Raw genomic sequence first — 17,747 nt, 5'->3', positions numbered from 1 at the left:
CGCCGTAAAATAAAAATTAATAAAAGATTAACAAATGAAAACTTCAAAAAAAAATTGAAAGATAGCTTACCTCTGAACTGTGTTTAATTTGCCTGAAAATAAAACAAGAAAAAATTTAATGAATTAGTAAATCAACACGACTATGAGCATAAATTCTAAATATTTCTTACTTTGCCGGACCACGGACGAACTCCTTCAAAGAAGTAGGTTTGAAATCAGATCCGGTCATGAAGTACTTCGTCTTCTAAAAAAGAATTAATGCAATAAAAAATTATCGTAACTTTACAAGATGCGATTATTATATTAATAACCGTCGTTTTGACCTATAAGAGATTATATAGAATTTGAAAATGAATTACTCAGCTTATATAGAATTTGAAATTTTATTAGTTTCAACAAACGTTAGAGGGTCAAGAGAGAGAAAAAATACAGACTAAAATGTCAAGCAATTCTGGAGATAGCAATATTTCGCGTAAAGTGCATGATGTATGTTCTGTTTTAGACCTAGGTGCGCGGCAAGAAAAAATGATCGAACGCAGCTTCTTTTAGTATTCTGTATTACGAGAAACCAACGTCCTTTTTTCGAAAAGAGTATTACAAATCACATCATCTATACAGTACAGTACAGTAACAGCCTGTTAATGTCCCACTGCTGGGCTAAGGCTTCCTCTCCCTTTGAGGAGAAGGTTTGGAGCTTATTCCACCACGCTGCTCCAATGCGGGTTGGTAGAATACACATGTCGAAGGATTTCAATGAAATTAGACACATACAGGTTTCCTCACGATGTTTTCCTTCACAGTCAAGCACGAGATGAATAATAAATACAAATTAAGCACATGAAAATTCAGTGGTGCTTGCCCGGGTTTGAACCCACGATCATCGGTTAAGATTCACGCGTTCGAACCACTAGGCCATCTCGTATTTTTTTAACATCTATATATTGTATTAAACAGCATAATTATCTCTAATGTTCTAATAACTAACTAAAACATTCAAAGTTCACTTACATCTTCATCCCGACTACGGTCGTGGCGTTTCGGTTTTGGATCGCACTTTCTTGTCTTTATTACTAGCGTTTTAGTATCCACTGACACAGTTATAGCCGTGGTCACTGGCTCCAGTACCGTTTGCGGTACAAGAACTCGTGATGGTTTTAATTGAGACCTAAGTCCTGACATCGATTTCTCCTTTCCAGAACGTTCTGTCCCAGGTCTCACTTGTAGAGTGTAGCAGGACATGTCACTGACTGACGCCCTCCAGGGGAATCCGTTATCCTTGACTGTTAGATAAATGCTATTATGATTTATATATATACATATAAATATTAAGATAATATTTACATATTTAAATCTAGATTTTGTTTATTTTTTATCTCAAAGAAGAATACCGCCATAAGAACACGTGACAAAAGTTGATATTCACTTTGATTAAATATGTACAAATATATTATGCACATACCTTTAGTGTCAAGACTTGATTTTAGGTACGTAGGACGATCGAAGTTGACATTGACCCAGCAATCTTGCCATTGTGGATTTGACTCCAGATATAAACTGCCAACGCTATGAAATAAAAGAGAATTCCTATAATAAATTCGTAACCTGATCGCTGATTCAAATCTGGTCAAGCACAAATGAGTTTTCATATAAATTATGTGATTGATTCGAAAAAAAACCGAGTTGATAATCGAAATAATCCATTACATACGTTAACGTGTGTTAAGAATTCTACCGAAAAGTTATTCTACCGCAAAACAGCAATACTTGATATTGTTGTGTTCCGGTTTGAAGGGTGAGTGAGCCAGTGTAATTACAGGCACAAGGGACATAACATCTTAGTTCCCAAGGTTGGTGGCGCATTGGCTATAAGCGATGGTTGACATTTCTTACAATGCCAATGTCTAAGGGCGTTTGGTGACCACTTACCATCAGGTGGCCCATATGCTCGTCCACCTTCCTATTCTATAAAAAAAAAAAAAAAGAAAACAGAGATTAGCAAAGCAAGCATAATCATTTTCTATACTATGCAGTTCATAAATTTATTCATATTTATGTACTCGCTTGATCTTATATCGACTTAGATACATACCTAAGCACTAGTACCCGATGTGCAGTGGTGATGTGTCGCTCCATAGCTTCTCTGATGGTACCGCAGTCGAACGCGGACACGGACGTCGACGATATATATATCTGTATGAGGCCTATCTCAGCGCCGATCAGCAAGGATTTGAGGCGTTCGTGCAGTATTACCAAATTATCACCTTTCCACCAAGCATCGGACGCCTGGTTCTGCAGTATGATGATATAATACAATCATTTATTAGATTCTGTTAATTTTCAAAGAAAACATATAATATAGTACAGCGCTCCTTTTGTTTACTAGCTAGCTTGTACGGTTGCAGACCCAGAGTGCCCAGGTTTGAATTCCAGGTCAGATAAAAACAGTGTAATTAAAATACTGAATTAAATTAAATATTTCATTGAAACGCTGTGAAACGTGCATATTAATATAGTATATTTAAAAGCAAAGTATTGAATTAAATTCAATGCATATATGAATAATAATTAAATAGTATAAAAAATGGATTAAATAAACACATTAAATTAATATATTCAAATACCTCTTGTGGGGGAGGTTTCGGTTCCTTCTTTTCACTTTTCTCGCTGCTCGACTCTAAGCTCCTCGGTCTTATATGCACTAGTTCCGCACCAGACCCCGAGCGACTGCCGCCTTGACCGCTTGAAGACTGTTCAAAATTTCGTACCAATATAAGACATCTACAGTACGGCCGACGTCGGTTTAAGCTTCAAATTCAAATATATACTAGTACAGGCAGGCGGTTACTAAGTTCAATAGGCTAAGATCATGCATGAATCATTTTAATGTATATTTTTTTTAAATGTGAATTAATATGTAAAATGTAATTCTAAAACTACTTACAGGTGGCGTTACTCGTCTCCGTGACAAGTATTGTGATGAAGACACATTTTTAATACTTTGAATTTTGGGTATGGATTCTGCAAAGGTAAAATACATACGTATAACAGAATGACAAAAAACACATACCACAATGAAACGTATTATATGTACATGCATTTATTAGTAATATTTTATGAGGGGGTGGATATTTGATGTTCCTATATCAAATTTAATCTTTAATTTACTAGACATGCGTAAACTAGTGTATAAATTGTATTTATAATATAATATGACTATCATGAATAATTAAAACAATACATGTGATACTTTAATTAAGTCTAAAGTATCTTCTCTCGATTAGAACAGAAGCCATTAAGCTCCACTGCTGAACACGTGCTTAATCTTATGTTAAAGAAACGAAACATACTGCTAATTGCTTTCTAACACACTAATTTAAGCATTATTGTCCTTTACCGCCGAGTAAAACAAATTAAACGAAGATAAATACTGTTATAATATGATTAATTGTAGACACAAATGTTTTATATGAATAACTAATTGGCGTTTCTCGCTCGTTCTGGATTTATGTTTTCTAAAAGTGTTTACGTATACTAAAATATGAGAAAAATACTTACCAGTCTGCGGCATCGGTTTCAATTTGGAACGGTAGCTCAACCATTTGACCAACATAGGATCAATGCTCAGCGCGGTAGGCTTGACGGATAGGTTCAGAAATTCCATATCGTCATCGGCGATGGGACTAAGACACCATTGCCAACTTGCTTTGATGTATGGTCTGAGAAATATGTAAATAGACGTGAAAACATAATTTTCCGAAATTCTTGCGATATTTAAGGTTTCTTAGGAAAAGTGGCATGAGAACACGGCTTTATTTTAACATCACTATGTAATTTCGTATTATTCATATTGCGATTATTTTCGTAATCGGGTTTTATTTTGATACCTTACTTGATTCTATTATACAACGACCAAACTTTAATTCACGTCCTTATGTCCTCTAGTGAGTGCCGTATAGAACTTGGTGTGACATCAGCCGGCCAGTGGTTGATTAATGAATATACATTCATACCTTACTCGTCTAATGATAAGTATTTACGAGGGAGCACCAAAAGTCCGCGGAGGGGGTGAATCAGGAATAAGCACTTGCTTATTATATTTGTTACGTTTCAACCAACAAACAAGTAAATCCAGAAGAAAACAACTATAAAAAATTAGCTTTACCCTGTCATTAAGTTTCCACTAAGCAAGGAAAATCCGCTCAAACCATATTGAGAGAAATGGAAGCTGTTTAGGGCGATCAGTATCCTAGTCCAATAATGATACGAGTACGACTGTTTCGCTTTCTTAGTGGCTAGCTTAATAAGACCATAGGCTTTGAGGTCCTCAAAGCTCGGGTCGACGATTGTTCTAGTCTTGTCAGATTTACTGACCCATCGGTTTATGAGAGTAACGGATAACACTTGTGAAGGTGAAGTGAAGGCTGCCGAAATCGGTCAGGTCTACGTCATAATATAAGGTGTCTACTAATATAATACGATTACCGATATTTTCATAACTAGATAATGTTACATGTAATTGTCGTAGGAACGTGTACTGAATGAAATTCCACTTACTTAGTAGTCTGAGTTTCTGGGGCAGAAAATATCCACACTCGCCTTGATTCACCACCGGCTAAATCAAAATTTGAAAATATAATCGATTAATAATTGAAAATGATACACATAGACATTTTTTTAATCACTATAATAAGTTGACATTACGATAAACTTACCCGGTAAATGAAATGCAGTAACTTTGATGGAATCAAGCGTCAAGAAGTGTGTATTGATATTTTTCGTAATGAATTTGCGGAACAGTAGCTCTTCTATTGTGATATCGATTCCCACATAATCTACAAGACATTTTAACAAAAATTCAAGCGGATATATTTATTTATATCATTTATTTGTGAAAAATAATAATGAAATATTTGTTTTGAAGATTATTATAAAATTATTTTATTGGTAACACATTTCAGAACTAAAGCAATTATTATTCGGGTAACAAAGAAAACTTAACAAGGAGTAACTTAGAAATGCTTTCTGATTTCGCGATGAAATAAATTATTATATAATATTATATAATCAAGTAGTTTGATTTTGAGTAGGACCTTTTGTATACATATGTAGCACACTAACTTTCGTATAAGGTTGTAAGTGTATAGTTATATATTCATATAATCTAATTCGCTTAATTTTTATAATAAATATTAAAAAAAATATACGACAAAAATGTTCACGTATTAATATGTAGATTAATAAATTATATAGCATTAATAGTATCAAAATGTTCTAATAAATAAATGACTTATGAACTTCTACTATAAATATTTAATTGTATATATTATTGAAATATTAAGTTACCTTCGTCGTGTAGCGCATCATTAACGAGAGTGGTGTTACGTAAATGATCCGTATAATTCTCATCACGGAGCGACTGTAATACTTGGTGTGCTGCCTGTAAGCGAGCCATTGTGCCGCACACGTTCAACTCTCCTAATTATCAAAAACAATCAAACGATTAATATCATCTTCTTTAATTAATATTTAAGTAATAATGTCCGGAACATATCGACTACAACATACAACAAACTTATATCAAGGATATAACTTTTACTTTGTTTTTTTCGATTCAAGCTAAAACTAATAATCACATTAATATAAAATTTTCAAAGCATTCATAGCGAACATACGCCATAATATACTGAATGACAGTTTTAATAATTTTTATAAGGTTTTGTCCAATTTATTATATTATAATTTAAAAAAAAAAACACATTTTAACAGTCGTAATTTTATAGGAGAGTAAGAAGTTTAACTTACTTATTTTAAAGGTGACGCCGACTTGAGTAGCTTCTTTGTGCTCGAAAAATTTCTTATTGAGCAGCGAGTGTAAGATAATGCGTGTGTTTGCACTCACGATGGGTCTCGGTGTCTCTTCATCGAGGGCACGAATGCCAACATTTATTGTTGAATCGAAACTCATGTGTAAGCGAGACGCTTGTTGCAATAGCTTTGACTCTCTATTCACCTGACATGCTGCTGAACATACCCTGAGGAAATATCTTCGTATAAGTAACGAGATCAGAAAAATGGTTCTCTCTTTTTCTCGTCTAGTCTTAAGGATAGAAATATATAGAAATGTAATTCTACATGAAAATATTACGTCATTACATTATTTGTTTAATTGATTTAGAAAATATTTAATAATATTAACAATACTATATTCATAAAATATTCATAATTGTTTTTACCTGTGAGGGTAGAGAGGTGCGGTAATCGTTACATTTGCTCGTGGTACTTCCAGGTCTATTATGAGCGGCGGTAGAATTGGAACTTCATTTAGCGAATGGTTTGCTGGTATGAGGCGTAAGCGGAAACCGTTTATTTCAATTTTAGCGTGTCGCTGTGGTAGGTTATGTTTTAACGCATCTCTTTCTTCAACAGTAAGTTGGCGCATTCTGATTTCTAAAAATTTTATATTTGAATTACCGCGAAACATATTCAATCGATCGAGGTCAGGTATATATACAAGCTTCCACCCGCGGCTACGCCTAATCTAATTTTAATCCAAATTCATTCAGTAGTTTTTACGTGAAAGAACAACAAAAATCCATCCATCAATCGTCACAAGCTTATAAACGGGTTTATAATATTATTTAGATGAATTCTCATACGCTTAGCCACGTGGTTCTTTCGGTCGCGTTACATCATTAAGACAAAAGTGAATAGGCATTTTCTAGACAAGCGCACATCGGGTATAATTAAATAACGACATATTCATTCTAAATTTAAAATAAAAAAAATCTAAATTAATTATAAATAAATCTTAGCTAATTTATCTTAATTAATTATGTTTAAATAAAAAGTTTAATGTATAAACATACCGACACTCGGCTTTTTCGATTCAAAGTAACGTTTACAAATATTTTTAATCACTGCTATTCTATGAAACAGACCCGTTGAGATACTGCATAACATGGGCTGAAGTCGTATTTGCATGTCGCTGTCTTCCACCCAATCGCTAGAGTAACAATAAATTATTTATATGGTATATAAGCTCAAGGTTGATGAAAAGGGTATATGAATGTAAGATAAAATAGTATGAAACAAACAAAGGACATAGCATTTTAATGAATATACACCTTTATTATATTTCCTTTATATTATATATATATATATATATATATATACAATAGATTTCCGTCTCCGCAAAGTCATTCATCCTTCCTTTGGCAAGGTATTCGCTTTTATAATAAAATTAAAGCTTTACCAATAAATAAATTTTAATCTCAATAAGAAAAAATTTAATAAAGCGTATTACTCAATAAAAGATTATATAGATGATAAAAAAATGTGGAGTTAGTATTCTTTGATTTTCACGAAGGATAATTTTTTTTTGTGTCTTCATTGTCGAAAAAGTAACTACTGAGATTCTCCCTTCTGTACATTCCAAGCTAGTGGCATCTTTAAATTTAATTTTATCTCGAAAAATTACGATTCAAAAGTGATATGCTATGTTACCTGTACTCAAAGTCACTCGGTGGGTTATCATATGGATTTTGATATTGGTCGGCTGGCGTCCTCTCATGATTATGCTCTAAATAAATAACTGGATTCATCCTTTTCCAAAAGTCATCAAGCAATTCTTCTTTCGCTCGTGCATCATCCTCACGATTTGTGTTTCCTAAATTTTCGGCTTGCGCGTATGTCTAAAAAAATTATGAATTAAATGCAAATTAAAAAAAAACTTTAATACTAATTTTATTAGACGTGACATTAATGTTACGTTCGAATTGGACAGATATTTCTCGCGGCTATCACCCCCTTGTGATATTTTCTGATCTTAGAGGAGATTTAGTGAAATAATACTATATAGTAAATTTATATATTAGTTAAGCACGTGATTTATATAACGAAACGACATGCAACGATTGCCCTGCCCGTTACTGTAGTGTAACATATAACAAAAGATGATAATAGTTTGTAAGCCTTAGGATAGAGACACGCTAAGGATTTTCGAATATTTTAATTTTAGGAAAATTGCTTAAGGAACCTAACCAATATGATAAGAATTAACCTTATAGAACAGGCGTGTCGGATACTTAATAAACGAAGCTCGAAATTCGACTCGAGACATCTGTTTATGGCTCTTAAGCCTTGAAGGCTCGACTTCTATAGAGTGAAACTTTAAAACATCACGAGATCTTAGAACTTTGAAGGTTCGATAGCCTCGAGTAATTTTTCACAATACTGCACTCCACTAAACCGCAGATTCTGAGATTTCATCGACGTTCAAAGTTATAAAAACAGTAATCTGCTTCTTCTGTCAAGAATTAATCAGTAGCAGCTCAGTTTTAGGAAGTCGGCGTTGGGTCGGAAAGAACCTAAAGTCCTGCGTTTAACCTCTCTCCGATCGTGTTACTTGCTTTCTCACATAAGGTAAAGGGAGGAAATAGTTCATCAAACGGTAGCATACGCAAGCGATCCCGTGGCACTTCTCGTTAAGACGAAAAGGGTACCGCTAGTTTTTTAGTAGGTGTTCGGGGCGCACTCGGCGCCTTGGACACCGGCGAGCCCCACCTCCACTGTTCCCGTGGGGGAAACGCGTAATGTGTTTTTCCATCGTTAAAAAAAGAAGAGTATTTCCTGCGCGGTTGACTAGTCAGTTAAGGACATCATCACTCAAATATTCAATACTACTATAATATACAATATATATAATGCAAAGCAATAACACTATTTAAAAAATATATTAATGAATTTTTATTACGAAAAGGGCCAGTGGGCCACCTACGTAAACAAATATTATTTAACTGCGCGCACCACACACGGTTATACCTAGTTTATAGCCGGTTATTACCCTTTGGGTAAATATTTTTAGTACTACTTTAATTACTATTTTTTCCTTTCTCTCTCTCTCTCTCTTTTTTTCTCTCTCTCTCTCTCTCTCTCTCGATTACTTACCTCTTCAGGGAACTCTCTGTAACTTTCATCAATCACCTCAGCGTTTTCATTGACTTGCCTATTTAACTTTTCATGCTCCCAGCACCAAGGCTCTTCATCTTGTAATTTGATTCTTTGCAAGTAAACTCTTGTTTCGTCGTGTAGCTTTGAAAGAAATTTATATATATTAATAAATAGAAAACTTTTATAAAATTACACCGTAAAAGACTTGTTGTCAATTGTCGTATCTAAAAGAAAATTCACATAATCGCTTATCGTTATTATGTATGCTTAATTTTAATTAAGAAATTGTCAAAAATCATTCAGAAATGTTCAGACAGATTATTAATACTTGAATATAGATTTAATTATTAATATGTTTAAGTAGTAAAGCGTCGTGACCCTGGGCGCATCAACCTTGAATGATAGGCTTTGTGTAGGGCCTTTAGTTGTTCTACCGCCAAATATCAATACTCTGTATTACTGAGTTTCAGTTTAACGAACAACTAAGCCAGTGTCATTACTATCACAACGTATATAACATTATATAGCATTTTCTATCGCGTTTTACCTTTTGTATTTATTAGCGAGCTACCAAAATCTTAAGATTTAGTAGATATGCCAAACATTTTACTAAAATGAAATTACTTTGGGTACGATGAGAGTAAAATATCAAGGTCGAATTTGAGTACAACATCACATGTGAGAGAGAAAGCTTAGTCACGGTATAGCAAATTATAAATTATATACAATTGAATAACTCACAGCATTTGAACATATACCGCATACACACTTGCCGTCGGCTCCAAAAAATATGTCACGAATCCCGAAGGAAAACCGTGATATAGTTGGCGCACATATGTAGCTTTTTATGACCGCACTTGTACCGCTAAGTTCTAGAATAACACGGGTGCGTTTTCGACCGAAGCCGTCGGTTTCTGTTATCTGAAAAATGTATATGCATCTTAACACTTTAAGGGAATTATTACATCGCCTGTTCAAAAACTCTCACTAAATTTCCCATGGTTGTATAATTTATCGTTTTCGTTAAAATTTAGAAAAGCTTAAAAAGTTCTTGAAAATATCTTGCAAAAAACGTCCTAAATTTTATTTTATTAATAATAACTAATAAACTTTATCTAATTTGATGTCATTCAACTTATGTAATTTGATAACATTTAAGTACAAAAAATATATATCTTTTAATCAAAAAAAAATACTAGTTCTTTTGTTCAGACAAAATCTTAGACTTAAAACAAAGTAGAGCGCGCGACTTGCATTAAACTCAGCGGCGACAGCATAAAAATAATTTGCTTGTTATATTTTTTCGTAAAATTGATGTATAAAACATAGATGCACTGTTTCATTATTCGATGGAATTTTGATCGGTAGAATATAAAAATTTAAACCTGACACCTTTATTCTCGACACAACTGCTGGCCAGCCTCTCACATAATATTTATTGCTGTGATAAATCTTCTATATATTATATTATATAAGAAAAAATTAAACGTTAATGTTTTTGTTTTTTTATCCATCGTTTGAATTGGCAATTTAATACTTGACCAAAATAAAAAAATAAAAAAAATTGGACATGTTACAGATCGATGGTTTATTATTTATCTTATATCCAAAAGGTATTAGAGCATATCATACCATAGAGCATACCAAGCTTTTAGGCGGTCGCCGCAAAGACTATATTATATATAGTGATTTATATACTAGATAGGTAGTTAGATTAGTAATCAATGTTTTTTTTCCTACATGTTCAGAGATAGCGGAGGCACAAATTAGCTTAAAACAGTTTTTACACCTTTATGTGGGATTTCTTACACATTTAGTAAACAAACAACAAATTCACATTTTTATTACTGTAGTTGTAAGTCAAATTAACTTTTACTTTGTGGGGCTTTGTGCAAGCCGGTATGTATATATAGATATCACCGAATCATCAGGTATTCCACCGCTAAACAGTAATACTTATTACTGTTGTATTCCGGTATGAAGAAAGTTCTTTTTTTAAGGAAAAGACAGAACACTCAACACTCGGTCAGTAGAATACACTACAACTCATTTTAACATTCATGTACAAACCTTAAACATCACGGAAACATCGTGAAAGTAAGCAGTAAATGAAACTGGTACAGGAGCTGGGGGTAGTGGAGGAAGAGTAGGCTCGTTGATTCCTTCGCGATTCAATGTAGGCATCCATGACCAAGCCCAGTCCGACCAGCTTTCACCGTTAGTCGATTCTTCTAAGTTGGACGACGCTCCATCTAGACAAAAAAAAAACGCTATAACGTATTGACATCAGAATTCAGCCGGAATATTACGTTACAGTATATATTAGTTAACTATTTACTGATAAGTCAAGTAGCCAACTTAAAACAGAGGGAGCTCATATTCAAATTATGTCAATCACTTTGTAAACATAATAATACTGTTTTTATGTATATTTTTTTTTTAACGGAGTTTTCGCAAATCCTATCCAAAATATATTTTTCTTCTTATCTACTCGTGTGAAGCCAGGGCGATTAGCTCGTATTAAAATATTAGTAATCGCCTTATTTTTTTTAAGCCGAGAATACTTACCCATTGGCGGTGGTTGTACGATCGGTGGATTAGGATTTTCAGTAGGGACTGATGGTGGATTTGGTTTAGGCATTTCACAAGATGATCTATCTGCCAGCAGTTGTAATAGAATCATGAGTTGTTCGCCATTAAGTACCCACGCCAGGCAGCCACATGTCAGTTCAATGCACACACTGCGAGCTTGCCGAGTATTAGCCGATACGAGTTTTGTCAATACTCTAAAATGGAGTATTTTAAGCATGATAACCAAGTCAATATTTTTATATATAAATAAATAAAAACCAAAAATATTTTTAATGATTCCTAGAGAGACAAAAGGATGAGGAATTGTGTTATTTACATAAGGTCAAAGACAAGTTTCTGTTTTTAAATATTTCCAATATTTAATTTGTATATACAATATGTGAATTCGGAGAATTTTTAAAAATTTCAAAATAAATGGTGTCAAAATTAATTAATAATTAACCAAATTGTTACTGTTTAATTAATTTAACTGTTAAATTTAAATAAATTAATAAAATAAAATATCGTCATATGTAAAAAAGACTAACAAGTAAAATGTGGAAAAAATATATGATTTATACTTCAAAAATTAAAAAAAATTGTGTCGAATTTTTTTTTAAATAAAAGTATTTTCTTTGTGGCTATGCATTATACATTTATTTAGAACATTATATTAGAGTATTAATAATATAATATAGTACGTAAGTATTCTCATATTTACGCAGAAACGTCTTTCTTCGCTAGCATAATTATCACGGCAGTGTAATTGTGTCTTTATAACCCGTCAAAATACAGAAGCTTCTTTTCATTATAATGTGATCTTGTTAATTTTTTGAATGTAAAATAGTCGTATTTATATGATTACGTCGTTTCAACTTAGTAACCATCAGAAATGTCTTTATACCATAGTTCTTGATTAAATTATCCGTTACGTCTTATTTATGCAATGTTAATTAAGTTTGTGGAAGTTATAGAATAAGAATAAGAAATACAGCTAGATGCGTCTTTTTTTACTTATTCTAAATATGGGTAAAATTTAAAAATTGTGCGTAGATGCGTCTTTTTTACTAGGAACGAGCAGTTAGCAGAACAAACACTCAAATTCAAAGTATGTTTTACATTATACCAGATTCCATAAATGAATTAGGTGGAAAAACTAAAAAGCTAACATTTACGTATATTACACCAATGCTACTAGATATATTATTATTACCTTAATTCCATTTGACAATGAAACAAGAGTGGTTCATAATAGAATCTGATCTTGCCATCAGAATCAGTCCTATCAAGACATAGAGTCAGGTCATCAATGCGGACTGTCCTCCTAATAGCGGGGTCAAATGGATCTATATCTGTAAAATTTATATCGACTGTAATACTTCGTATGAAAAAAACAGTGAATAATATTTCCATATAATTAATTATATAAGGCACATTATGATATCATAAAAAAGTTACTTATTCAAACAGCAAAGAACATCACAGTATTCACTCTGAACTGCCCAATAAAAGAAAAATGGTAACGAATAGCTTATTTGGTTTGATGACGTACCTGCAAATAAAGGCTCCCAATTTACCCCCACGCTGTCAATTGAGAGCTTCTTCACATTAATGGAGAGCACAATGTCATCCTGGACATATTTAATTATTAAAGAATTCAATCGCACTGAAATATTGCTCACAACGCGACGTATAAGTGCTTCCATATATCCTGGTGGTTTCATTACCAGAGAATTTCCCCTTAAAGAAATGATTATTAGTAAATAGCTATCCGTAAATTTTAAATATAATCAAATTTAAGACAAAGCAATATTAAATATAGTCGTAACATATTAACATATTAATAGGTTTATTAATTTTTTTTGATTGGTGATCTAAATATTTTTATCCATTATAGAAATACGGATGTGATAGTATTAGTAATTGCTAATTATTTATAAAAACGTCTTATGAACTTACGCAAATATGCATCAGTCATGTTTTTGTGTTTGAGAGATTTGATAAAATCATTTTTTTCTTAATTCATAATTGAATTGAACGAAGTATTAAGAACTTATGAAATAATCTAAGTTGTATATTATATAGTAAGTTGTATATTATATAGTAATCTGTATATTGTATAGTAAGATGTTATCATCAAACGATTCCTTTATATCTTTAAATATTTTATTCAACGTATCTGATCAATAATGTTTGAAGAAGTCCATTAAACTCATAAATTATTTACAATGCAGTCTGCATTCAACTATAAAATCGATTGCTTTGTTGTATAAGTTTATATATAAAGCATTCAATGAAAAGAAGATAAACTGAACATCAATATGTATACATTTATTTAAAAAAAATATATTTTAATTTTTATTTATTTTAAAATAAATATACCTTTGAGCTTCACTTGGTGGTGGTCTTCCATCGGGAGGATTTAAGCTCAATATACATTCTGTAAAAATATATAATCATCTTATTAAAATATAGATTTATATACACTTAAAAACACTGGGAATTCACTGCCTGAATCTGCTTTGAAATTAAGGAATTTGATAATTATTATTTGTAAATGTATTTCTTTATTTCAAGTTGCATACTAAGAAAGAAGACTTTGTGTTTGGAAAAGAATGAAACTAGTATGGAAAAATCAATAAAGTAGACAAGGTAAGTTAAAGTCTAATATTCTTAATATTACATCCAGACAAATTTCGGCCACGGCGGCCAATTTCAAGAGACATTAGCCAACTGCGCAGGACATATTATAGTGCAAGTGTGTGCGCAAACACAGATGCACTCTCTATTCCTTAGCTCTCATAATCCGATGGGACGGCAATCCGACACGATCGGAAAGAGTTCAGACGCAGGACCAACGGCTTTACGTGCTTTCCGAGAGAGAGGGGGTGTACACACTTCCAACTTCCAGACCCCGGGCTGCTATTGAGAATTTTCTGACAGAAAAACCGAATAAATTTTTATTGACCGACCTGGGAATTGAACCCAGGACTCCGGGTCAGCGGACTTATAACTAGCCACTAAGCCAATGAGGCAGTCTAATATTACTCTATCTTAATGATTTAATTAAATTAACCCTTCACATTTTATCGTACTAATGTCAGGAAATGCTTTTTAAGGTGTTGCTTTGATATAAAATTTGGTCAATAAATCATATATATATACAAATAGAAAGCAGGCTTTGTCTTTGTTAAATTAAATTAAACAAAAATGTAGTAGGAAGACTAGCCAAATTGAGGTCAAACATGAAATTACCATCTAAATAATTTAATTAAATTAACCTGTCACATTCTACTGTACTAGTGTCAGTTGGTACATTTTAAGGTGTGGCCCTGATAGCGAAATAAAGTAAACACATATCAAATAAACATAAATAAATACACCATAAGGGATTGTATTGTTGATAAAATTAGTCATATAAGTATTTTAACTATTAATATTTCCACCATTGTTTGTCAAGTAGAAATGTGTAAGTTCAATAAGCACATATCAGTAGGTTTCCTATGCAGAAAACATAAGCGATATTATTCTGAGAGAACTGTAACATAAATAATATCTGATTTATTTCTGAACAGCTTAAATCCTTGACCACAGATAGTAAAATTGTATAAAAAGTAAATTTGCCAATCTGAACAGTTTTGGTCGTACCAAATTGCTCAAGGTGACACTCAATAAAACTATTTTTGTAGATACCTGCCTACCTATAAATATCATATGAATAAATTTACTAACTTACCCATAGTGTTGATGGTCACAACTATAGGTTCCGAAATAATTTTTGTCCATGGAACCTGTATAAGAAGCTGATGTATGCGTCCAGACAATAATGTGAATGGTAACGGCACTTCCTGCTGCACAACATCTGGTTTAAGAACCAGATTATGCAGTATGATGCCACCACCCCAAAGTGATACCTATAATTAATACAAACATTAGAATTACTTGCTCATAATATAAATAATTATAATATATATATTTTTGTCAAAAACTTACTTGGGCATTAGCAGGGTTGAAATCTTGGACATACTTTTCAACATAACTTAAAAGTATAGATGTGACAGAATTTTCAATTTTGAACATGGACATTTTAACGACTCAGCTTCAATAACACTGGTTTTCACATTTTACTGTTTGTAAGATTATATGTTTAAATGATTTTGTATTTAATCAATGGCATTTTCATTATTTTTCATATTTTGTATTATTTACATCATTAAATACAAAACACTTGGCTATATTTCAAGGTAAGCATAATGATTAGATACTCTTTGTTACATTTAGTATATATTAATTATTAAATGATACAGTCAATATAAAAATTTTTTTTAATGGTAGTTTTTCTTAATTATAATACTTTGTGCCTAATTCTGAAAAATAGATTTAGCACTGGAAGTAATCACCACTTTGTTCAAGCCACTCGAAATATGATTTCAAAGCTGTCACAAGTCTCCGACTTACAATTCTCAAAGAAAATTTTCAAATGCAACTTCTCAATCGATTGTCGGGATGGAAACCACTGGCTGTATTAAAGAAATGACTGACTCGCTGGTGCAAATACTATAGTAAAATCTGTTACATGTACTTCCAGAGAGAAGAGGCAATGCACAAAATCTCGTTACTGAGACATTCGAGCTTTGAGACAACTATGCAAGCTACTATATTTTTTGTCAGATAAGATCAGAAAATTAAGAAAAATTGAGATTTATAGCTCTACAACTGAGATTGTCAAGGAAGTAGAGAGATTTTGTTGGCAGTTTGACTTTTCAAGATCAGAGCAAACAATCAGAATCAGTCTTGACGATCAGCTCATCCTTCTTACACATCATTACTCCGAGGAGCACAACAAAGCTGACTAAGCCCAGATTAGGGCGGCTCAAGAATTATTTAACAAAATTAAAACACCCAGTGTTACATTGTTGTTAAACTTACAGAAGAACTAACTAAAATCTTTAATTATGTCATTCAACAAGGCAAGATTCCAGCAACGTGAAGTAAGTATGAGGACTTGAAAAACAATTAACCTATCTCCTAAAACACGTATATTTTCAAGAGATGTCAAAAACCTTCCTACTAACGAGTTTCAGCACTCAGTGCATGCCAGCTTCGATCAGGCTACAGCACCAAGGACAACATCCACATACTCCCGAAATTGCTTAGAAAAAGTCTTCAAGATGCTGGATTGGACGGAATATATATATATAGAGTCAAAGATTGTTTAGATATATATTAATATATGTATCTAATCAATCTTAAATAAATATATATTAATAAAATTTTCACTGGACACTTTTATATTAAAACATTAAGGGATCCTCTTATATTCTTGTAGCATATTATGTACATATAACTATACGAGAAATATCTAATATAAGATATCTAGAATGTTCAGATAATTTTTTTTGTACAATGGTATCGGATTGTATGCACTAAAATCAATAACTGATTAGGAAAAGCTTTTGCATTGATATTGTGTATATAACTATACGAGAAATATCTTATATTTCAGAAGATATCTAGAATGTTCAGATAATTTTTTTTGTACAATGGTATCGGATTGTATGCACTAAAATCAATAACTGATTAGGAAAAGCTTTTGCATTGATCGCATTTTTATTTTCAGTAAAAATTATGATTTTATATTTTATTATTTTGTCTACAATTTTATGTTTCTTTATTAATTATTTTAGCATTAAAAAAAAGCCGATAATAAACTTAAAAAGGAAATGCACTTCAATCACACGTACGATAACACCAACGACTCATCCGAAATTAGCCATTTTAGTTGTTATGACTGATATTAGTAAACAATACACTTGAACTGGATTTTTAAACGTGGAATTAGACCAGGAATGTTTTAATAGAAATCGCAAAAATTGCCGACTAGAACTTCCAAAACACTCTTACTAATGTCACATAATGTTTGACATTTGACATATTGTCCATCACAATAATGTAACGTACACAAAAGCGAAAAAATATATAGATACCTACCGGTCACCTAAATCTAAATCGTCTAATGTTTATGTTTTAATTTAAGTTGATTACAGTATAAATTAATAATCAAAAACATTTAACTTCTTCATTAATATTTAAGAAATAACAAAATAAATTAGTACTTCAATAAAAGTTGTTTTAATTTTATATGGTTTCATATAAACATAAAAATAGTTTAAGTTCAATTCAATAAAAGTAATGTTAATATGGATAAGTATATTGTATTTTAAGTA

General features: G+C 32.2%; 1 protein-coding gene across 4 annotated transcripts in view; it reads right to left on the bottom strand.

Moving 5' to 3' along the window:
* The window catches only part of LOC126780336 (intermembrane lipid transfer protein VPS13B), a 52,124-nt gene extending 34,713 nt beyond the window's left edge, over positions 1-17,411 (bottom strand). For all 4 annotated transcript variants that reach the window (XM_050504718.1, XM_050504720.1, XM_050504719.1 and 1 more), the window contains exons 1-25: positions 17,265-17,411; positions 15,514-15,752; positions 15,257-15,434; positions 13,903-13,960; positions 13,073-13,260; positions 12,734-12,872; positions 11,518-11,735; positions 11,020-11,201; positions 9,691-9,870; positions 8,947-9,090; positions 7,504-7,691; positions 6,867-7,003; positions 6,234-6,447; positions 5,803-6,032; positions 5,344-5,475; positions 4,713-4,832; positions 4,555-4,612; positions 3,556-3,716; positions 2,942-3,018; positions 2,622-2,747; positions 2,090-2,289; positions 1,460-1,563; positions 1,009-1,280; positions 171-244; positions 71-92 (exon numbers count right to left, since the gene is read on the bottom strand). In XM_050504718.1, coding sequence (XP_050360675.1) covers positions 71-92; positions 171-244; positions 1,009-1,280; positions 1,460-1,563; positions 2,090-2,289; positions 2,622-2,747; positions 2,942-3,018; positions 3,556-3,716; positions 4,555-4,612; positions 4,713-4,832; positions 5,344-5,475; positions 5,803-6,032; positions 6,234-6,447; positions 6,867-7,003; positions 7,504-7,691; positions 8,947-9,090; positions 9,691-9,870; positions 11,020-11,201; positions 11,518-11,735; positions 12,734-12,872; positions 13,073-13,260; positions 13,903-13,960; positions 15,257-15,434; positions 15,514-15,606 — 3,495 coding nt within the window. In that variant the 5' untranslated portion in view covers positions 15,607-15,752; positions 17,265-17,411. The remainder of the gene's footprint in view (positions 1-70; positions 93-170; positions 245-1,008; positions 1,281-1,459; positions 1,564-2,089; positions 2,290-2,621; positions 2,748-2,941; positions 3,019-3,555; positions 3,717-4,554; positions 4,613-4,712; positions 4,833-5,343; positions 5,476-5,802; positions 6,033-6,233; positions 6,448-6,866; positions 7,004-7,503; positions 7,692-8,946; positions 9,091-9,690; positions 9,871-11,019; positions 11,202-11,517; positions 11,736-12,733; positions 12,873-13,072; positions 13,261-13,902; positions 13,961-15,256; positions 15,435-15,513; positions 15,753-17,264) is intronic.
* Positions 17,412-17,747: the final 336 nt, after the last annotated feature.

Source organism: Nymphalis io, chromosome Z (genome assembly GCF_905147045.1).
Source record: "Nymphalis io chromosome Z, ilAglIoxx1.1, whole genome shotgun sequence".
NCBI lineage: Eukaryota > Metazoa > Arthropoda > Insecta > Lepidoptera > Nymphalidae > Nymphalis > Nymphalis io.
Note: the sequence above shows the minus strand (reverse complement) of the source record. Positions and strands in the feature narration are given on the sequence as shown.